This window comes from Acanthaster planci, linkage group LG04, assembly GCF_054643075.1.
Source record: "Acanthaster planci isolate LZ-2023a linkage group LG04, COTS_SCS, whole genome shotgun sequence".
Classification (NCBI taxonomy): Eukaryota; Metazoa; Echinodermata; class Asteroidea; order Valvatida; family Acanthasteridae; genus Acanthaster; species Acanthaster planci.
In genome coordinates, this window is record NC_141780.1 from 19,722,393 (window position 1) to 19,745,239 (window position 22,847).

Here is a 22,847-nt window from a genome sequence, read left to right on the forward strand (position 1 = left end):
TGTTTACATAAACTGTTACAGTTTGGGGGAAGGAGAGGGTGACACACCACCACTTGATTTGTGGCTTACATGGTATCAACTAAACAGTCAGCTAACCTGGGACCTAACCACCTAATATCATGTAATTCCTTTGTTTTGCATTGCTGGTGTATGCCATGGGCTGACACATCCCCTTCACAACAAAAAGACAAACAGAATGTTACAGACAGAAGACGACCTTCCCCTCAAGTAATGACAAGGCAGACAAACGTCCCAAAAGAATGCTGAGTAAGACAAAAGGAAAACATATGCTTGCCAGAAAGTACAGAAAAACTTGCGATCCATCTCTCCCCTTTTTTTCCTTTTCTTAAATTTTGTTTTGCTAAATATTTAGGCCTATCCTCTTTTTTTTTTGGCTACTGCCATCAGAACTTGACGGAGCGTAAAATTAACCAAACTTAGTCCGAAAATCAACTTCTTTTAAAACAAAAGCTGCCATTGAACTAAGCACCCTCTGTGGTTCAATGTTCCTAGGAAAGGCTTCCAGGCTGCGGGGCCTGCAGTGTTATGGCATAATAATGGAGGGGGACACCACAAACAAGGGCAGTACAATCAGGACAGGGCTGGTCTTTGTGAAATGATGACAGATGTTGATCAAGTGGGCTGACCTCATAAGGTCAACCATCATGACTTGTTCCAGAATCTGCCTGCTTGCCCTGGCCTTTCTGGAATTTTGGTGTGAAATATTTGAAATGTATGAGCGAAAATCCACAAAACTGTACTTTTCCTATTATCAATGGTTTTATTTTACAATTAAACTCAAATTATTAATGCACAGTATATTTCAAGGAAAAGCAGCCACTGCCACAACCAAACTTAAAGTATGACACCCTCTCTTAAAAGATGCTAATCAGGATGAATTCATCTAAATTTACAATTTCAATCTAAGATTAACCTTTGAAAAAGGTTTATAAATTAGCTTCTTCACTGAATTTCTCACTCTTCTCATGTACATGTCATTCTAAGTAAAAGTTGAAATTCACAAGATACTCTCCACCCCAGGGATTTTTGGAGGAGGGCTTACAAGATAATGTATGACATGTTTTTTCCATAATGAATTGGTTCATTTCCAGATGGAAGGGGAACAATTCAGGAGGAACTAGGTTCTAAATATGCTCACAAGTAAATGTCAGTCATGTACTGTACATGTGTACCTTGCCTGTGTCCTGATGTCAAGCATTCTTCAAAGCTGAAAAATCTGGGTATTACCAACTTTGACATGAGCGACTGTTGACTTAACACAGAAGGCTTTAGACCCTGGGTTTATTCCTTATCCTAGGATTGATCTTGAATAGATTATCCACATATTTACGCTAGGTGCCTCTCTATGTAGTGTGTACACCACGCCTGACGTTCACCACGACACTGATGGATTGCACTGCAGTTGGGCTGTGGGGAGCTGAGAGCCAACCACACTCTTCAACCAGCAACACTGCATGCGCTGTGTGCCTGGTGTGAGCTTGACCAAATATGGCTGTGGGCATTATATGGCACCTCGGTCTTACGAACTATTGCAGATTTCTGAACCCACCAGATTTTGTCAAGATCTCATTAATTGTGAAGAAGCAGTGCACTCTGCCATGACATAGTTGAGCCATTTATATGTAGGTGAACTATAAGCAGTGCCACAGGGTTCCTGAAATACATCAATGTCATCTTTAAACCTTACAGACTCTCCTGGACTACATGTAGGACATACCTGTACCTATTGCCCATCTGGGATTTTCTGCAAAGACCTAGGCCCAATGTTCCATTGTGCGTGTATATGTAAAGAGAACCATGCAGACAAGCCAAGGGACCAGATAGCTTGGAGCTGTTAAATGTCTGGCCAAAAAATTATTCCTAGACTTTTAAGTGGCGACCTGTCATCTACAAACAATTTAGACAACCAGTGTAAACTGTCATGAAATTCTGATCTGAGGCAATGTAGAGTTTACACCCACAAATTACCAGAAAACTGTAGATTAATAAGCTGGTACCGTGCTAATTGATGTACACTGTAGTAATACATATATCAACACATTCGTCCTTTAACCCGAACAGTCCCAAATCCTCTAGTATCAATACGATTTTACATACACCCTAGGGGGTTAGGGTTGAGAGACTTCAAGGCCTTTTGAAACTGTTCTATTTCAATTCGTATGTTGCATTCCCACACCCTGCCTTTCCCATCACTGCAGTGAATCTTGGCTCCCTCGACCCAAAACCCTCAACAGAATTACTGCACTTGACCCTGGATAACTTATGATTCCTATTCCAACTGCGACACAAGCTTGGCTCACTATACCGACACTGCAACCATTTTTTGGCCTTCCAATGATGACTCACAGCACATGTGAGAGCTCAATGCTTTTCCAGGGAACAATTATTTTTTTTACAGAATCCCACTGTTTCAAAGAAGGAGACAAGGGAAATCAAAAGTGCCCCTTTAAACTCATGCTGCTGATGGCATCATTATTTACACTGTGGGAGACTCTGAGTGTGCATATTTCATTCCTTAAATCACACAGAACTGCTGAATTAGTGGATCTCCATCTTATGTACAAAACTTGTACATATTTTTCCTCAGAAAACCTGCAATTTCAGGGAAGGGACCTGAACATACACGTTCGTATTCATCCACTCCTCTTAAAACAGAGAAAAGTCACGTCAATCTAAACTGTCGCATGTAACACACAAGGAGTCTGGACAAAACAACAATCTACTTCATGAACGTCAGTCCTTTTGTGTGTCCTGCGGGCAGATGCACAATGTAGCAAAAGCGTGAGCATGCATAACCAAAATATTTGTACAATCCTGTTGCTCCTACATGTACGTCCATGTACAACTCAAGAACCATCAGCTTGTTTGTATCAGTGCAAATTAAGCGTATAAACATACATTACACAACCCAGCCCTGGGCTGCTGTTGCATTAATACACTGGGCTACCAACTGCGATGGCAGAATGGTTGATTATTACGTTGTATCTTGACTCGGTCTTTTCTCCCCGTCTTTCTCTTTCTTGGGCGTGACTCAGCCTGGATATTGGCCATGATAACCAGCAACCAGCGGGTAAAGAATTTGCACATGATTGGGCCACCGGCGGGACGTGACGGCTAGATTAATGCGAGCGGACATTCCGCCTGGCCCATGAATCACACGCACATTGAATAGTACTGCAGAGTGAATGCAAACAGGACGGTTTTTAGAGGGGAGTTGCGGTAAAGCCCGGAAGATGGAAGTGTTACACCGACTGCTTGGCATCCTATCTCTGCTGCCAGCACAGCAACAATTTAACAACCCGCTTGACATACTGAAGGCATTCAACCAGCACACAGATATCCTCTGAAGCATGCCCTTTATGAGATTTTTGTCAGGAAATTCTTCCAGGGGAAAAAAACATCTGAAAGTTCAAAATGCTACTAAGCAATGCACTTACATGTAATTGTTTTATGCTTTCCTGATGAATAGATTTATGCAGAAAGTGCAAATTCTCATACCGTTTAATTAACATAACTCGCCTCTCCCATTCTTTTCACACTTATCCCACAACTCCACTGCCAACACTTTTACCAAAGGTCTCTACCACTGAAGAGTTCTTGTAAAAAACATCTTCAAATTTGAGAGAAATTTACAAGATTTCCAGTGGAGACAGGGTGTCAACAGTATGTGACTCAAGCAAGTCCACTAGTCCATGTAATAGCATGTATGTCAACAGCACATCACCTGGTACGCTAGACTGTTCACATCAAATTTGAGTAATTCCACATCCAGCTCATTTTTGTTTGGTTTTCATTTTTTTTATGCCTCAGAAGGGATCACAAATCCTGAACTGCACCAGAGAGGGCTGTACATTATCCTCCTCAACTGATGCCGGACCAATTTGCTCTGGAATGGTCCAGGGTCAAAGAAAATTAAATTGTCATTTATTGGTCTGCGGTCCCTCAGGACAGACAGACAAGAAATACATCATGCAGAAGATCATATTTAGCACATGTGCCTTACATTTGCCTGCATATGTGTTTTGAGACTGAAGTTAAGAATGTGCAAATTTCCTTATCATTTTGAGGACACTTTTGAGAATGCACATATTCAACAATGAAATGTTAAATCTCTTTCTTGTACCGGTATGTTGTATGATTGTACATGTACTGTCGTGTTAAAATTATTCCAGCGCCAATAACATGTTGCTAGGTTGTTTTCTGCCATACACAAGCATTACATTGTGCTGAACTGACTATACCCCATGCATTTTTAATATATTGTCTTGTCATTCTGACAAATTTTTCATACATTTCACGGTGTTATCGGTCTTTCAGCACTGCATGGACATCTCCAATCAATTTCATTTTTGAGGAAACAGCACAGCCGTAAAAACTGACATCTTTGTTCCTTGGATTATGGCAGTACTCCAACAAATGCTCCAGCTTTATTTACGGCCCAGCTGACTGCAGGTGACATACGGGTTTTACGGCTTTCAATCAGCCCAGCTTGTTTCTCCGCCTCATCACCAATTTATTTTAATTGAGATACACTGCAGTCAAGATGGATTCGCTTATACTGCAAATTCTTCTCACAGGAAAAAGTCTACCGAAAAATTCTTGATGGTGTAAGTAAGGAAAGGAGACCACACAAAGCACCAGAAGGATGTATACATTTTTTTTTACCCTGACCCCATGTACATGTACATTTCTGCTTTGAATCTTCACGGACCTTGGAAATCCTCCACTGTGCAGGAATCCAATGATGCTTTGCTCTTTTGACTTTATAAGGGGCACGACAGCCAGCGCTATGTAACGTAACAGCTGCTGGGCTCTGCTTTCCTGAACCTAGAGAAATCCCCAAATACTCCTGGTGGATTATGAACAATCTGGTTCAGACAAAGTTTGGAGGTGGGTTTAATCTGGGGCAAACTGGACAATTTTCTATGACTGAGAAAAGAGCACAAAAAGCAATTTCTGCTCCACACCCTCCATTAAGCCACTCTTGTACTGGACCACAAAACCCTTTCTTGGCAGTTGACCAGTTTGAGCCTTGTCTCCCTCAGGGTTGCTGAACACAACTACATTTTTTGGGCACGGTACAAGTTTGACATCTACAGATTGTATTCAAATGCTTTTCATCTAGCAATCTGATATTCAGAATAATTGGGTCGAACTAGGTACAAAACAAACTCCAACAAAAGACATATGAATGACAGCAGCTGTGTGAGTCAAGGATAATTTCTAATAACTTCTGTTGACCGGGCACTTGGCTGTGTGTTACTGTACCTGTGTTACAACATGTACAGTACATGTATCAATCCGCAGTTATTCCTACACGTGATATGTAGGCTAACTTTACCAAGTGCTGTAAATTCATTTGAATCCTTGAAGTCCTTTCCTCTGACAAGATTTTTTCAACAGTCGCTGTGAATATTTTGGCATTTGGGCATTGAACATCACTTCAAAGGCACCTGTTCTGAATGGGACAAAATACGACAGCCCAAAATACGACAGCATATCACTAGCCAAATACGGTAATATTACTGTCAGTGTTCAAGTTAGCGGTATTTGAAAAGAATTTGTTACATGCAGTGTTGTAAGGAGTCACTAAATTTGGTGACCTGATTTGGTCATTTAACATTCTGACTTGAGTTGAGTCTTTTGAGTCAAGTCACGTTGTGTGGTCAAGTCGAGTTGAGTCAAGTACTAGTACCCAGCTTGAGTCAATTTGAGTCACAAATTTTGGAACAAAATACAATAAAAACACAATTACATGTACATATTACATGTAGTCATTTTTTTATTTTCATTTAGACATACTGAAAATAAATTAGAGTGACAGGTATCCAGCCAACTCAAATTTTGCTTCAAATCAATTTTTTTGAGACCCAAGTCTTACATGTACTCGAGTCTCCATGAGAGACTTGAGTCCAGTCAAGTCTCATCTGATGGCAGAGACTTAAGTCAAGCGAGTCATTTACCCGTCAGGATTCGAGTCAAGTCGCACCAAAAATTGTGACTCGAGTCAACTCTGGTTACATGTACATATACAGTACATTATGACCATTAAGGACAAATGGATAACACATGTACTTACTAGCCCAAAACACAGACCTTGATGGGATGCAATCATCAAGGATCAATGCATCAGTCTTTAAGATACAGAGTTAGGTAACTGATTCCATTTTTTCCCCACAAATACACAGCATATTTCTGGCTGTACATGTACAATGTATGTTTACAAAAGGAGACAGAACAGCTTTGTAAGATCTCATATCAATTTGGGGGGGTGGGGAATTCCTGAGCAAAATCTATGGAGCCGGTGAGAGATGCATTTCCTGTCCACCAAAATATGTTTTTACAAGAGCGGTGAAACAAAAATAAACAATTTCCAGTAAAAGGCTGGTATGACCACTCCATCTCCATTTTGCCTTTTCTCTGCAGAGGAAAAAAGGAGGCGGACATGATGAGATAAACATGAAGACAGAAAGCAACTTGGAAATGTTCCAAATGGGAAATCCTGTTCAAAGATTTCAAGAAGCCGAGCGCACATCATGTACATGTACGACCGCAATGCAACCAAACTGACCCCCCAAAAAATCAGACAGGTTAAACCACTAGAACATGACCCCTAACTACATGTAATATCACTCATCAGGACGTTTTGAGATGAATACAGGTTAACTGATTGTTTAAAGCACTGCGCACATAGTTAGGAAAATTCGCTATGGACGTAAGCCAAGAATACAGTGCAAGTTTTTTGGGGAACTTAGGCTTCCTGGTACACTCCCGACAGTTTTTACTCAGTGACAAGCTGGTGAAACAAAACTACAAAGTGTACAAGCACAAAAGGCAGGCAAATGGAAAGTCGGAAACTGAAAAGAGCAAATATTATGTTGGCCAACATTTTGTAAAGTATTTTTCGACTTTTTTTTTACAGCATGCACAGAATGTGTGAAAGGTCGTCAGCTATCTTTGGATATATTCCATGCCTGGCACTGGTTGTGTCTTTGTGCATAAATTATTTACATGTACAAGTCAAGAAACAAATTTGGCTATTCTGGTGCCTCTACCCCTGCTGACTTGCTGGGGAAAAAACACTTTTGGGATTAAAATGGAGAGCTATTAATCAATGTTTTCCGCTGCAAGGTTTCAAGCAATCTGGTTTCAAGCAGTCTGTGAGCTGCCTTTCATTGCTGTCATAACGTAGCTGGCAATTCATCACTCCCTATCTTGTAACAGATGGAAACAATTGCCAATTTCTCATTCAGCTGAATAAGGAAATCTGGAAGTCTTCAGGCAAATGTACCACCCTGGAGAATAGGCTCACATTGAAGTCGTTCTGGTCATTCAAAACTTTGCTACAAATAAACAACTTCCAAATAGTGATAAATTACAGCTGCTGTTCTAATAAAATTGCCCCAAGTTGTCTTTCCCCCTCGTGTTTTCTGCACAAGCTTTTGCACTGTGAGTGCTATCCCAGTAAAATTTACCAGTTACATATATGCCTGGATAACCAAAAAACCTACGGGGAACCAACCTCTTCTAAGATGATGAACATTGCCAAATAAATGACCCTTTGTTGCGGCCTGATCCCCTCACCCCTACAAGCTCCCTTCCTGTGTTTACATCACGAATGAGCCTTTTAACATCAGCCCCAACATCCAGCATCTCCAGGTAAACACATCCAGCCACACTCACCAATACCTCACCTCCTTTCTTGATTTTTGAATTCCCCCGAGTGTCACAAAGTCTTGGTTCTGCCTGTACCATATTTGTCACCATTCTCCCCTAAGTCAGTTAGATCAAATCATCCACTGGGTACATCAGGCGATACCAGAAATCGGAATCCCAGGCATGGCAAAAGTCATGACCACATTTTTATCGCCGTCATCGCAGAGAGCATAGGAACTGACCTGTCTAGCCTGAAGCTATAAGATCCTACGCCTGTTTCAAATGACAGCGCACTCTAAAATTTGATTTTTTAATTTCTTTTTTTTTTACTCTCTCTTTCCAACTAGGGCAACTGCCAAAAGCTACCAAACGATGCAATTACGTTGTCTGGACTCTCCTGCAAAAGTGCGACTGGACTTCAAATATATAGCCTACACGATTTGTACATCATGCAACTAGATCAGGTGAAACTGAGCAAAACGGGGTAATGAAATCCACAGTGATATTATCTGTGCACAAGCCGAAGAGGACCCTCTTTCTTGGAGGCTACATGTACATAGATGTTTACGTGTATTTAATTATGCAATTGAGATTTGGAAGAAGCTGGAGAGTTGGCCACTGCTTTCTCCAGTGCCCATATTGATGAGCCTGTCTACTTGTTGAAACTTGAAAGTGTAACTGTCACAGACCTACTGGATTCATACCAATCCTGCCAAATCTGACAAGATTCTACTGGCAGATTTACACTGAACTGTGAGTGTGAGGGCTAGAGGAAATACAGTATTCCAACACGGACACATGTCCCATGAATCCCACTGACACAAATTTATAAAACATGACGCATGCGTGTTTTCATGGACACTGCTGATGTCAAACATACATGTACTGGTATCAAGTAAATAACTGTGTGTTTGTGTAAAACTGTAGAAGAGGAGAACCTCTGAAAATAACATTCCTGTGTTACATTTTGTACTTTATTTACTAACACAGTGAACACACAAATCCTCCACAGCAGGATGAAGATAGGCCAAAGTAGGCAAACCCACAAGGGAAAAGCTAAACGCATGAGCACGCATCGATTAACCTTTCCTGGCTGAAACTTTACACCTTGGTTTGCAAAGTGTTTGTGGACATTAGCTGGGCGGGACTTAACACCCCGAATTGCTGAAGCCTGACTCTGACTTTGCCAAAAAGTACAGATCATTGATTTGCCCCCTCAGGTCAATCCTCACTCAGCAGTTTGAACTGTTTCAACTCACAGTCAGCATTTCTGGTGCAAAATGCAATTTTCCGTATTCTTTTTAAGTGAAACACTTCTGTACTCAAATTGAATTCCATTTGTGACTCCAATTTTTTTAACCAAAGATTTTTGTTTAAAACTCTGTTGAATAATTTTACACTGAAGTCCACCCAGTGTCATCAAATCAATAATTGTTAGATGTACATTTAGAATTTCCAATTTGACCTGTGTACGAAATACTCTTAAGTCAACCAATGTTAACACAGGTTTGTGAGCAGGCCTTGCTTATTTTGATAGGAAACTTACATGAGATTAACTACAGGAATGCGTAGCCCACAATCACTTCAGCTTTATCTTATTTCAAACAAGAGAGGACTTTTACAGCATGAAGAGGCTTTTGTGAGATAAGAACCAGAAAATAGCAAGGATAAGAAGAACAAAAATATCAACTGGCAGTCAGTGCATATGTTAAAAATGTTCATCCCATAAATGTCTTGTAATTGTAAGCCAGTTTGGACTTGCTGAAATTCTTTTCAGGTTGGGTTTCCTTTCCACAAGTCAGGAGCAAATTTTGTTGTACCAAAGTTTTCTTTTTTGACAAAATGAAACGACGACAAATTACAGGTGCAGAATGAATACAAACCTGGTATCTTAAGTTGTCTCCCTTGAACGCGTCTTCCGGCACCGTAAACTTGAAAACCCTGCCCACGGTGGCTGTTACGTCAGACAGACCGGTCCCCAACGACACTGGTTTCCATAGTTCTGCTTGTACTAGGTCAGAGCCTGCACTGGCAGTCCTTGTTAGGCACAACACTACTGAAACCAACAGGATACAGTGGCTGCATGAACAAAATTCCCTCGGGCCGGAGCTCGCTGATGCTGCCATGATAAATGCAGAAGTAGATATCAAAATGTTCTCAATCGAGATTGGTGTACATGTACCAAAGGAAGTGGCAACGTCAAGCTGAAGACCTTTGGATTGTGCAACAAGCACTGAACAGTACGTATCCTTTTTTCCAAGGTGTACAGAACTGCTGAAGGGTAGACCTCCTTGAATTTCCCAAAGAAGTATCTACTCCTGACTAGATCCAGCTCCAGTGTGCTGACGGTTCAGAAGCAATCATGGTGCACCTGAAAGAACAACAAGTCAAAAGACTGGTTGACTATTAATCAGTTGTAACTAAATCAGTCACATTGCTGTGGAAGAACTACCGGTACATGATTGAGATGAGCAGAGCGGGCTACATGTACATGTGTAATGCACAATGTAGGCCATCGTGAATGAACCAGAATGCATGAACACTTAACGAAACTTGACAAATTCATGTACAGGGACCACGTCATTGATAGACACGGGATGCTTGTAATGGCTCAGTTATCAGCTTCAAACGGCAATCAAGACAAAAATTGAGATCACAGGCTCTTACTCATTCCTGACAAATGACACTATTAAAATGAAGATCTGAGGTGTGACATGATGCATTGCCATGCTGCAGGCTTCACACAAAGCTCATTAATGTGACATGATCAAACTTATTTAAAAATACGCGTGACACACATTCAGTCCAGCCTCTTGTCCTGTATATTTTAACGCCGAATTGATCCCCCTACTGAATCCACCACAGGCAGACATATCCCAGCTATACTAACCCTAGCATCCACACCTTAAACAAACAGGAGGAAAAGCTGTGGGAACTTTGATTGAAACCATCCCTACTTCCCCCCCCCCAATAATCTACATTTCATGGTGGTACATTCTACAGCCTTCTTAAGCCTTTACCTTCCCGCATACAAATGCCCTCAACCGCCCTTCTGTGGTACACGTACATCTTTCAAAAAAAGGGGGAAAAAGGAAGTGGTTTCTTTCCACCTCAGTGCACAGACTGTCTAGCACCTAGGGAAAGCCACGCTCTGCCTTCCACTCCAGCAGAGCCAAGATGAAAACACATTTAACGCTGCCACTGGCTCAGTTTGCGAACAACATTACCCTACCACAACAACTACTCCCATACACACTATGCGCCATGCAGAGTTGGCAGGTTCAATAAAGCAACTGTGAACAGTATTAAAGCGAGCTCAGTCCACCGGACTATCGGTCACGCATCGGCGGGGATGTGCACTTCCGATGGACAAAGGGGTGCCCCAAGCGAGAGTGAAATGAAGTGATTTTTACGATGAAAGGAGTATTTTTTTGTCCAGGAGTGACTGCTGGGAGGAATTCCTTATATAACTAGGCAACTCGACCTGCTTCTTGTTGTGCCAGTCACTGACTCACACACTTTCTGACAGCTTTCTAAATGGTTTTGGGAAAAAGCAGTGTTACAGTTTTGCTTGGGGATTTTTCTTCCCATTCTGAATGACTTACGTGTGCAAAGTGAACAAAACTCATGGACTAAGCACATAAAGTGAGCATCCAGAACAGTACATTGACGGATAGCCAAGACACAAAATGCTGAGTACGGGAGAAGGCCGAGTTGAGGAAACCCAAACCTGCCTTGGATTGGAAGACAATGTCTACAATGACCTCCCAGCATTAGACTGCCGAATAGATCAGTCGACCCTCACAAGTTTAAGTCCTCTTTGTTGCAACCAGCCTAGAACTGCAACCAATGAATGCTGCTTATACTCTCTCTAATCCCAGACAAACCAAGAACCGATTGAACTTGTTATGCAGCAACCAAGGGGGAAGCAGTTGTTGAAATTCTGCCCATTTTTACTACGGGTTCCACAAACCTTAACTTTATCTAATGCTTACAGGATTCCGGCTTGACTTGTTTTCATTGAGTCCCCTAAGATGTGACTTGATTTTTCATTTTCTGCTGCATCATAGACACAAAAAAAACCAGTCTTCATGTGTTCATTCCACAGTAATATTTGACAACATCTGTACCAGTAAGAGTAAGCAGGAAGTCATCGGTTTGAATCCTACCCGGCCAGTTAGTGAGTTTTGTTCACAACTCTTGGACCACATTGAGAATACAGTATGAATATTCATACACGACACTGTAAGAGCAAATACCTAACTTAACATCCCCAATGCGAAGCCAAATTACTAACATTTGAAAAAGCGTCTGCAGCCCAAGATGACACCAAAGCCATACATGTACATGTACTGGTAGTCGAACTAAAGTTTTCACACATAGCATATACTTAGCGAACCACTGGTTATTATCTTTACCTAGTATCAGTTTTCAGTAACAACATACAAGTGCGCATATCTTTTACATGGTGTCTGGTCTTTTCAACATAACCATTACTATTTCATGACTGTCTGCCCAGAGTACCGGTGTAACACATGCTTGTGCTTGTTGAAACATTCAGACATGTTGCTCAATGTGAAAGCTACCAGTATGACAAGATGTTATAAACACAATGAACAGCTTTTATGATTTTGTTTGCTGTATTACAAATCAATAAACATACCATTCAAGAATAGAACATTCGTGCACAGGTACTAATCATATCACTTTTCGGACTGGACGACGTAACATGGCCGACAATAAACCTTGGTCTTCTACATGTATGCATACACATGTAACCTCCCAGCACAGTAGACCTATGGGTATGCCTGGGTCTCAAACTTTCAGACCCCTAAAACCAATCAGTATTCTCAGAGGAAAAAACACACTTTCTTCGCCATCACATCATCTCGCCTGAATGCCTGCTCCACTGCCGTAATGAAGCACCCATATGTGTCAGGTTATTGAATTTCCAGCAAGACATCCATCATGGAGCTGGTCCTCTGTCACTACCATGACCTGGTCCACGACCCACCTCCACAACCTGTCCATGGCAACATTAATCAGCAAAACTGTGCTGACAAGTTGACCAAAACAGTCCTAGTGGCAGATGTCATTAACCCGAACCCCCTCGGGTGTATGTAAAATCATATTAAAATCGGAAGATTTGGGACTGTTAGGGGTGGCTAAATGTACATGTACATACAGACATAGCAACTAAGTGGTATACGTGAATGTGTATTGTTCCGTGGCTGTGGGTACAAGTACACGGTACTTCATCTATTTTGTGGGGACCAAAAAACATTGTGGGGACAGAGAAATGTCCAAACAACTTGGTTCTTATTAAAGTATGGCCTACCCACACGCAGTACATGTACATGTGTACACACATGTACGTACCGGTACATGTACATGTTTTAGGACATATCACATGCAGTGAATGAAATGAACTACTGCAATCTTTTGAGTTGCTCTTCCAGCATCATTGACATCCAAGATAAAGAGATGTCATACTCACTTTGCAGTTGTATGATACCCAGGTACTTGGCAAATGCGGCATCTACATGTAGATTGTGAACCACTCCTGCACTTTAACTGCCTGCGCTGACAGACCGAGCCACTAGGTTTAACCAAAATCCCACATCTAGCAACTCAATTGATCCTTTCTCTCCATATAAACCCTCCCCCAAAATTTGCTGCAATACAATCTGCCCACAGTGCGTAGGCCGGAACTGCAGTGTCTCTACAAGTACATTGTACATCTCTACATAGCCTTGTACAGCAAAAGATGCCACTTTTACCCAAAAGGTTGTTTACAGCACGCGATTAGCGAAGCATACCCAGTAACAAGAACCAAAATTCCACTTCTTTTTTCTTTCATCATCGGTCGAATTGCCAAGTACAGAAAGCCAAGGGCATAAACTATCACCCACACACTGGAATGCGCAGCCAACCAAGATGGATGATTAGAAATTCCACTGCAATTTGTGGCTTTGTGGTTTGTGGTGATAATAGAAATGGGATGGGCTTGGGCACATGTGTCCTTGAATGGTAGTTAGTGGTTACAAGCAATAAAAATAAAATAAAAAGACTTGAAAAATGATACTGTGGAGAAGTTCATCTAAATGAAACTATTCAACATTACCATAACGATGCTAATTCTAGCAAGTCCACAAAACGTTAACCCTAACAGTCCTCAATCCTCCAATTTTAATATGATTTTCCACACCCCCTAGGGGGTTAGGGTTTTAATAGAAAAGTGGGTTGGGAATGAAAGGGATAATGACACACAGAAAACAAACGGAATAAAGACATCAAGATAATGCTGATGGGTTAAATGACTAACAATCAACCAGAGATTGATACCAGCTTTGTTAGTACAGGCATCTAGATACCGTCCACTCACCTATTTATGTATGTAACACAGGGAAAAACGAAAGTAAGGAATGAAAACAAACAGCAGGAAAGGGAACCGATGCGAAAGAGAAACCGACAGTAGGTTGATTGTCATGACAATAATAACCGGATTAAACTCAATGCTTTGATCTGATTTAAAAATACACCGTATACACATGCACATAAAGATCTGTTAATCTGACAATCTAATATTAACTTATCAAGGTACATGTCGACATCACAATTTCATTCAGAAGCTTTACATGTACATGTATAATTATCACTCCATGACTATTCCACTCCAGCATCTAGGTACTTATGTTGAAATCAGCAACTCAAAAATCCAGCCCACACCATGTACCAGTACATTACCTGGATCAATCTGATCTGAGCAAGCTCATTCTCCAACATGCCCGAAACTCAAAAGAGCACAGGTACCAATACGGCATGTACATGCATGTAGGACCTCCATGGCAAATTCCCTCCGCAGCTCTCAACTTTTTCTTCTTTTCAAAGTGAGAGTTGGAACCATTTCCACAAACTGATCGCTAATCCACACAATTAATCCTACACATCTAAGACAGGAATGGACACTGTTGCGCAGTGTGGGCAAGAAAGCTCTGGATGTGCTAAACATGGATGAAAGGAGGAGTACAATGCTCTCCCTGGCCCTGCTGTGTGGGCTGACGGGACAAATGATGCACTCTTCACTTCACTGACCAACAAAAGACTAATGACGGAAACTGCAACACATGTGCATGTGATGTACTGGTGTAAAAGCAGAGCTGAGAATCTGATGAAAGACCAAACTGGGTCTGATTGCCATGCCCAGAGGGGCTCCAATTTGTGCTGACCAGATCAACTGAAAAGAAAAAGGCTACCCTCAAAATCACATTGGAATGAAATTCAAAAGACTGACCACCTCAAAGGCTACAGCTACATGTACATGTGTTAAAGAACAAGACAGAGATGAGATAAGTACTGAACAGCAAACTCTGCACAATAAGAGAACACTCTACACTGTAACATTTGTACTAATACCAGGGAGACACAGAAAGTTACATGATTGTCGTGAGTCAAAAGTTTTCAGATGACTCGTGGTTAGCTGAAGTGTGGTGGTAACAACATGCATGTGGTCCAGTAACTACAAGAATGTTCACAATGAAACAATCCCAATTATGGAAATGCCACTGGAGCACAGGATTTCAGCATCAGAGTTGATAACTCGTAGAACATACAACATATGGAGCATGTGTCTCATCATATACTGTACATGTACCCATGTAGAAGGAATGAAACCATGCCAAACATCTGTTTTACATCAGTCATTGCATACTTATATTCAACATTTTCCAACGCGCATAAATTGTAGAAAAGACTAGGGCATAATGTGTGACCAAGGATCTGTCGCATGGTAAATAGGCCAATTTAATGCTGTGAAACACCCATGGAAACTGAATGACAATAATTCTGAGAAAATTCTCATGAGATCATCAGCCATCTGCATCTCCAGACCGCATGCCGAAACAAGGCTCAGGTTGATTTAGTGCCATCTTCACACAACAGTCCCATTAAGTGTCCTCATTACCATGGTCATGAGTACACATGGGTAAGGTCCCCTTCTGAATCCTCATCGATGGCTCTGTGAATGCCAGCATGAATCACGCAGCCACCAATCGAAGCTCATCAACTGCTGGCTCCATCGTGGTGAGAGAAGCGCACTGACGACTGAGTCATGGAGGCGACTAATGAAACAAAATCAACCCCTGAACCAGTTCTCGTGTATTCTCAAACCTCGAATCCTGGCCATGCATAAGTATGGACCTGTCTCTGGCAGCTCTTGCAATATCCCATAGAGACAACCAAGGCTGAGTACTAGTGCATTTGGAAGTTAATTTCAGTGTCACTCAATAACTACATGTGTGTTTCTGTCATCATGTGGTGCAACAGAGAACAAAACGTGGGAAATTTTAGACCTTTGATGAGGAGGAACTCATTTCTGATCCCTCAAATTGACATAAAAGTGATCTCCAGAAAATACAACACAGACCATAGCCCTTCAAGACCCATCAAATTCCAAAAGTATTTGTAAGATTTTGCAGGATTAAGGGAGGCACAGCAATGTGCTATAAACCCTAACACTCCTCAGTCCTCCAACAGGTGAAGGATTGAGGAGGGTTAGGGTTAAGGTCGAGTACAAACATGGATTTTGGGGTTAAGAATTTTATTAAGGCAACAAGCATAACTGCTGAGGTACAACGTAGTTGAGATTCATGAACCGGTAACAGTGCATGCACTGAGCAGGGAACACATGAACTTTACCAATTTACTTGCTGTTGCTTCTAATGCAATCCCCATACATGCCAGTACAACATACTTCAAATAGTAACCTTACAAGGCCATGGTAAAGACGCTGGTCACAATATTTGCACATGTTCGTGTAAATACTTGAAAATGCTCTCACGTTGTTTTGTTGAAAATAACTGTGACCAAATCCCTAGAAAAACAGACAAATCAGTCAAACAGACTGCTTCAGGGAACAAACTTCTCCAATGCACAGCACAAACCAGCACACCAATCCTTCATAAAAAAAAAATTCCACAGCAACAGAAAGCATGGGAATGTCCCATAACGACAACAAAAGAATGCTGTAATGACAATACCACACACACAGCATACTCCCACTACCACAAGCAGTCCCTTGTTCAGGTTATTTTATGCCTACAAACAAAAGCTTGTGTCCAAGGACAGGCACATCAGTTTTCCAAATGCATGGAGCATGAGATAAGGTACTGGAATGTATTGGACCTCCATGTATCTAAACATCCAGAACCTGAGTTATTTACAAGATGATACCTATTATTTTCTCGACGAGTTTAAATGTTATGATTCAAGGGATAACAAGGACATGCCAAAGGGAAGAGGAGGGAATTAAGAAGGAAGAGACAGGAGGCATGAGATGGTAAGAATTGGGTGAGAAGCAGGAACTCCAGAAGACACCATCCTACTGGTTCCCTCTCAAAAGAGACAAGGGCAGATCATGTATACCCACTGGTACCCAGTACATGTACCTGTGCCTATTTTGTCTCAAATGCACAACCCCGCATCGTCTCTTGCATGACAAGTGCATATATGTATGTACATGTTGTACTTGGTAACTGTGGATGTCACGTATGGAAGCCAAATAATGGCTCTCAACTTAAGTACAGTTCTTCAATGGTGGTCATGCTTTCAATTTCTACCACAGAAAGGCCCATTCAGCATCTTCCCTTAATTCTCAGAACGTGCATCTCATCCAAGCAAACAAGGACTGAAATTCTACTACTTCAAAGAAATGTTCATTATGCAATGATTGTGAAAATGAAGTAAGTCTTGAACCATTGAAAACCATTTGTGAGTCAACGTATTTGTTTTACCATACAATTTACACACTTACACATCCTCAAATACATGTATACGTGTATGGCATGAGTCTGAAAGTACAGATACTATACTGCAGATCAATAGAAAGCCTAAAACACATTCACAAAATTGTTTGAATTTAAAATTGTTCGCATTTAAAGGCAGGTTAAAGACCGTCTCATGAGAAGAATCAGATTAAGTAAGTTACATGTAGGAAAACAATACACACACTGCTGCGTGCACACTTATGCACTTTAAGTTCCATTACCTGGAACACAACAGGTTTGAAAATGCAAGGAGAAGCAAGAACGTAAAAGCTGGCAGAAGTTAATGCACAAGCCACTTTAGTTGTGCTCGATGCCTCAGGGAAGATGCAAAACCAAAATGTCCCCATCTTGAGTAATCTATGTGGCCTCTATTCCACAACAGAAATCCGGATCATCCAAAGATGCCAGGGAGAGGCTCCCTGTTTGCCCAGACTGTCCCTGATGAAGGCTCATATTGATGCAGACAGGCACACAGGACAGACACCCCAAAGTTAATGAAACTGCTCGGGGTCTTCAGGAGGGTGTTATCAGCTGCTGGCTTGGTAAATATTACATGTACATGATTTGGCCCTAACTGTCCTGTACCCTGGGAATGAGGGGGGGGGGAGTGAGCAGAGTACCTTTGGCTCACAAGCAGGCAGGCAGGCCTCTGTTGAACCTTTCTAAGCAATCAAATCCTTGGATCAGGAAGACTGAACTATGCCTCAGGTAAAGGTACTGGCTGCAGTCCTTAAAATATTATTTCATGACTGCTTTCACAATGGTGGTCACTGTCTGTCAGTGTGAATGCACTTGCAGCTCACATCAGGGCAGATAGTTTCAAATGTACCATTAGGACTGCCACACACTAGGCCTTTTCAGGATACAAAATGTACCAGTCTATTTCTCCAGAGTTTTATATCCTTGTCAACTTCGATGCAAGATAGGACCATTCCAACAAATGATGCTTGTCCTCATCTGATCCATATTAAATCACTTGGCCGACATTTTTGTTTTCTCAAGAGGTCAAGCGCTAAGAGAAATTCCATACTAGGCAGAAAATTCACATCAGGGTGTGTGTGAGTGACGCACTAGTTTTCCCACAGTTGGTGTGAAACAGGCGCAAGTTATATTGCAAAGTCATTACAAGGCAATGATTACCTTGCCACGCACATTCAGCAGGCACACTGTGTCACGTACATGTACATGTTCACATGCACATGTACTTTACTTTTTCCCACAGTTTTTGTGCTATGAGACTTTACACGTCTGCTTAAAGGACGGATGCATAAATCATGTACATGCACATGTCACGGTCAATACTTCCAAAATGGGAAATAACAATTAACTTGTACCACATTTTACAGTTTTCGATAGACAATTCTGTTTTCATGAAAACAGTCCCAACAGTGAATGCTAAAAAATTGCATCCAGGCCTGGTGTTCTGTTTGGGCACCAGACAACTTTCCCAGATGTTTTAACTATAAGACAGAGATCTGGGTGAAAAGCACATACTGGTACGACCTGATGAAATGTCTTTACCAGTAATTTGCCTGTGGGAAAGATACATGTACATGTAAATGCATACATGGAAACTATGACGTGACAGACGTCTGGCCTTTTGAGCTTTTTTGCTTCTTCCCACATGGTCAACCATGCGCATTCCCACCATTATCAACTGCAAGTTCAATGCAGACATTTGACAATGCTTTTCCAGGGGATGCCAATGAGGAAGCACAGGTACATGTATGTTGAAATTGGGGCTCACAAAGCAATCCAAGAGAAATGTTTGACAGCTCAGTATCTGTGGGCCCCAATAGTCAAACACTGTGGGGCAAACATATGAAACATATTCCCTTCCACAAAAGGAGAGCGTTGTACATTTTGGCACATATCCCAAGGCCAACTTTTTGGAGGCATTGTGTTTTTGGCACCTCAAGTGACAAAAACTTTTCAGTGGTTTTGCCTTTGGATGTGGAACTTTTCAATACTTACAGACCTGTACAACCATTGTAACGTATTAACAGAGGAAACTTCAGTGCAAATGTTCCACACGTACTGTATTTATCTCAAAACAGAGGGCACGCTGAATTTGAGTGAGTGTTCAGTTTCAACATTTGAGAAATGTTAGTTCCAACATTTCTGATCCAAAAAATCTCCTACAAGTACATGTAGGTAAATGTATGCAACCATGCCTCAAATAATATTCAAGCATTTAGCATTTCATAATCACAAAGGAATTCCGCTGCGCAGGTAAATGTACCATCCATATCACAGGGCTGAAGTCTAACTGGAGACTCAAAAAGTGCTGGGCCCAATTTCATGGCGCTGCGAGTGCAGTCCGTGCTTAAGATCTCCAATCTGCGCTAACCCCGCAAGCTGAATAATTCTGCACTAACCCTTTAAGCACAGAATCCTTAGTTAGGGGATGTACCAGTATATATACCCATGCGCATATGCTTAAATTCCTCTCTAACCCGTGAAATACGTTCGCCGTAAGCACAGAATTTTCTGCTACGGGAAGCGCCAATTTTTCGCTTGCAGTAAGCAGCGCCGTGAAATTGGGCCCTGTTCTCTGGCCTACAGAAGATATCCTTGTAAAGACTCTTCATGGTGACAGAGCCCAAATGCATGTGTTCATTCTACCACTGCTTTCACGTCACATGTAGGCTACCCACCATTGAGAGCTTGAAGTGAGATATCCACCCCCACAGAAACAATGAGCAAGGAAAGACCATGTCTGTCTCTCATGGGTTACATTACATAACTCCAGCAGCAATCAGGGGATGGCAAACAGAGGACATCTTCAATAGCTGATAATCACAAGCTGACCACATAAATGAGGTGCTGGGAGTCATGAAGTACGAATTAGAAAACAGTCACAAGGCCCCAGGAGAAGCAACACCTTAAGCCCACAGTCCTTGGGACAAGGGCTGGTATGAAGCCACAATGGATCTCCCTGGAGTGACTCAAGCCTCTTGAATGCCTTACAAAATGAGCAAGGACATCCTTGTAAAGATAGCCCACTGAATACCCCCCCCCAACACTGGAGAAGCAAGAGCTCCCTCTGTTCTTCAGTGAGTGCTTGATGTGGGATCCGCTGAATGAAGCAGAAATCTTCCTTTCACAACCTTTACACCTTATACCCTTTGTCACATGGTGTGTGATACAGACAGTCCTAATTTGTCCCTGTATTCACAAGGCATTCATTTCACATTACAAATGCTGATGAGCATCTTAACAACTTGACTTCAATTTTAAGAAGGGTTAAGTAACTGCCAGCCAATTTGTCAACTTGACATGGAGCCTATGGTACGCCAAGTGTACACGTAATCTCTTACTTGTTATCCCGTGCTCTGTCTCATCACTGTCACAAGTTCGCATGCTTAAACTGTTCCTCTGTTTACAGCTGACACAAATTAATAAAAATCCTTTGGGTTTGTCCTTCCAGAAACAAAAAACAAATCTTCTCGGCTGGTTGGTATGAATTAATAGCAAACTTAACTGGTACCAGTACAATGTACTTTTCCTCTCTAAAATGTCATTATACCAGTACATGTAAAAACCGATTCTTTTAACTGAGCAGCAACTTTACAAATTTTGGCATGAAACAGAATGAACCGAACAATTGAACATGTAGAGAATGGGTGTGCTTTCTAAATGCCCACAACGACCTTGTTCTACTTTAACCCATCTGTACCCTGTGGCATACATGTGTACATGCACATATTGCTTTCATGCTGCAACATCAGCACTCGACCATTCTGCCTTTTCCGTGAGTTTATCAATATCCTTGCCAAACAACGAACATATCAAGAATTCTAACATTGTCACTTCTTGGCTAGGATGAATATACTTCAACTTCATCTGATGTTGGGAACAAGTGATTTACAGGACGTCCAACCCATCCTCTTCGCTTAAATAGGAAAATTTTGCCAGTCTTACAGTACAGTTATGGAATGCAGGCCTACCACAGAATCCAAATGGATCGTTGGACAGTTAGCAAGTGCATTCAGATTTGGAAGGGATGGCTGACCTCACAAGTTCTGAATCACTCTGATGATCATGGACGAAAGACAGGAAAACACACTGATGTCCATAAGGCAATGTGAGTGAAGAACAAACACATATACAAGCCAGAATTAATCACAACTACTCCTGCACAGACCAGTGTCCAAAGAGACACACACACCTACCTCTTTGTTAGGGCAAACAGAAGGTGATGTGTCTTGTTGCTTGCTCACTCAAGAAGCCTGCAGATAGTGACAGAAAAGGACGGCTCATAAATAAAGACCAGACCAGTATCACCCCACACTGAGAGAAAAATGGTTTTGCAGATTTGGCAAACCCTGCGAATTACATCAATGTAAGTTATGGGGATTTCAAAAGAGAACTTTTGTCAATTTTCTCATGTGGACTTGGGGTCAGATCATGCAAGCAACAAATTGAAAATTTATGGCTTTTGCACATCATTTATGATGCAGGCTGCGACTATTCATGCAAAGCCCACACACGTGTGCCGGGGTAATTCTTCACAATTGCAATGCACTTTTTCTATATGGCAACGATTACCAATTACTAACGATAACCAAACTGCAATACCATTTGGTGAGGGACATGCCAGTACACGTACAGAACTACCAGAGATGCAAACGCAGTAGCTGCTCTTTGCATAATTCCAGTGCTCGAGCACTAACGGACATCTGTGGTATCACTGTTACCATAGTAACAAGACAATGGAATAGATGCAAATCCAGTGAGAGCCACCAAATCCATACCGCATCAGGGTCATCATACTTTTTCAATGCCACTTTCAATGCTTAAAAAAACAGAGCACAGAAAAGCAATAACAGTGACATCGTCACAGGTTTTGGGTAAGTAAACCTTTAAAAATTACAACATTGTAAAGGACACCTGTTTCCTACCGAATGAATCAAATTCAATTGAGCTGGAATGATTTCACTGTTGTACTCTGAAGTATTTTCATCATTTCATTTCAACTGTAATCATCAACTGTTAGCAAGCTCACATAAAAAGTTTGACTTTCACTTCCCTTGCAATAACAAATTGGAAATTCCATTCACACTATGCATATACATGTACAGTGTACATGTACTTACATTCACTGTAGCTTGCATGTACTTCAAGGTTATCACAATTTCATATGTACTTGTATTTACCCACATTCTCAAATGACCAAGGGCAAGGTCACCAATCATGATTGATAAGATGCTATAACCAACCTCAAAATGATTGCTGTAACTTGCCACAAAATCATGTCTGTTTGGAGATCTGATTTGTTGTTGGGTTACCCGAGACCAAACTGAAATTCAAACAATTTTGGCTTTTTCTGTCTGGCTGCATTCC

At 41.5% G+C, this 22,847-nt stretch overlaps 1 protein-coding gene across 9 annotated transcripts in view; it reads right to left on the minus strand.

Moving 5' to 3' along the window:
• The window catches only part of dag1 (dystroglycan 1), an 89,663-nt gene that overhangs the window by 9,346 nt on the left and 57,470 nt on the right, over positions 1-22,847 (minus strand). For 6 of the 9 annotated variants that reach the window (XM_087135181.1, XM_022248290.2, XM_087135180.1 and 3 more), the window contains 2 exons: positions 21,677-21,733; positions 9,561-10,048 (listed from right to left, as the gene is read on the minus strand). In XM_087135181.1, coding sequence (XP_086991307.1) covers positions 9,561-9,803 — 243 coding nt within the window. In that variant the 5' untranslated portion in view covers positions 9,804-10,048; positions 21,677-21,733. Of the gene's footprint in view, positions 1-9,560; positions 10,049-13,174; positions 13,377-21,676; positions 21,734-22,847 lie in introns of those variants that run through there. The other 3 variants (XM_022248293.2, XM_022248294.2, XM_022248295.2) reach the window with 2 other exon arrangements.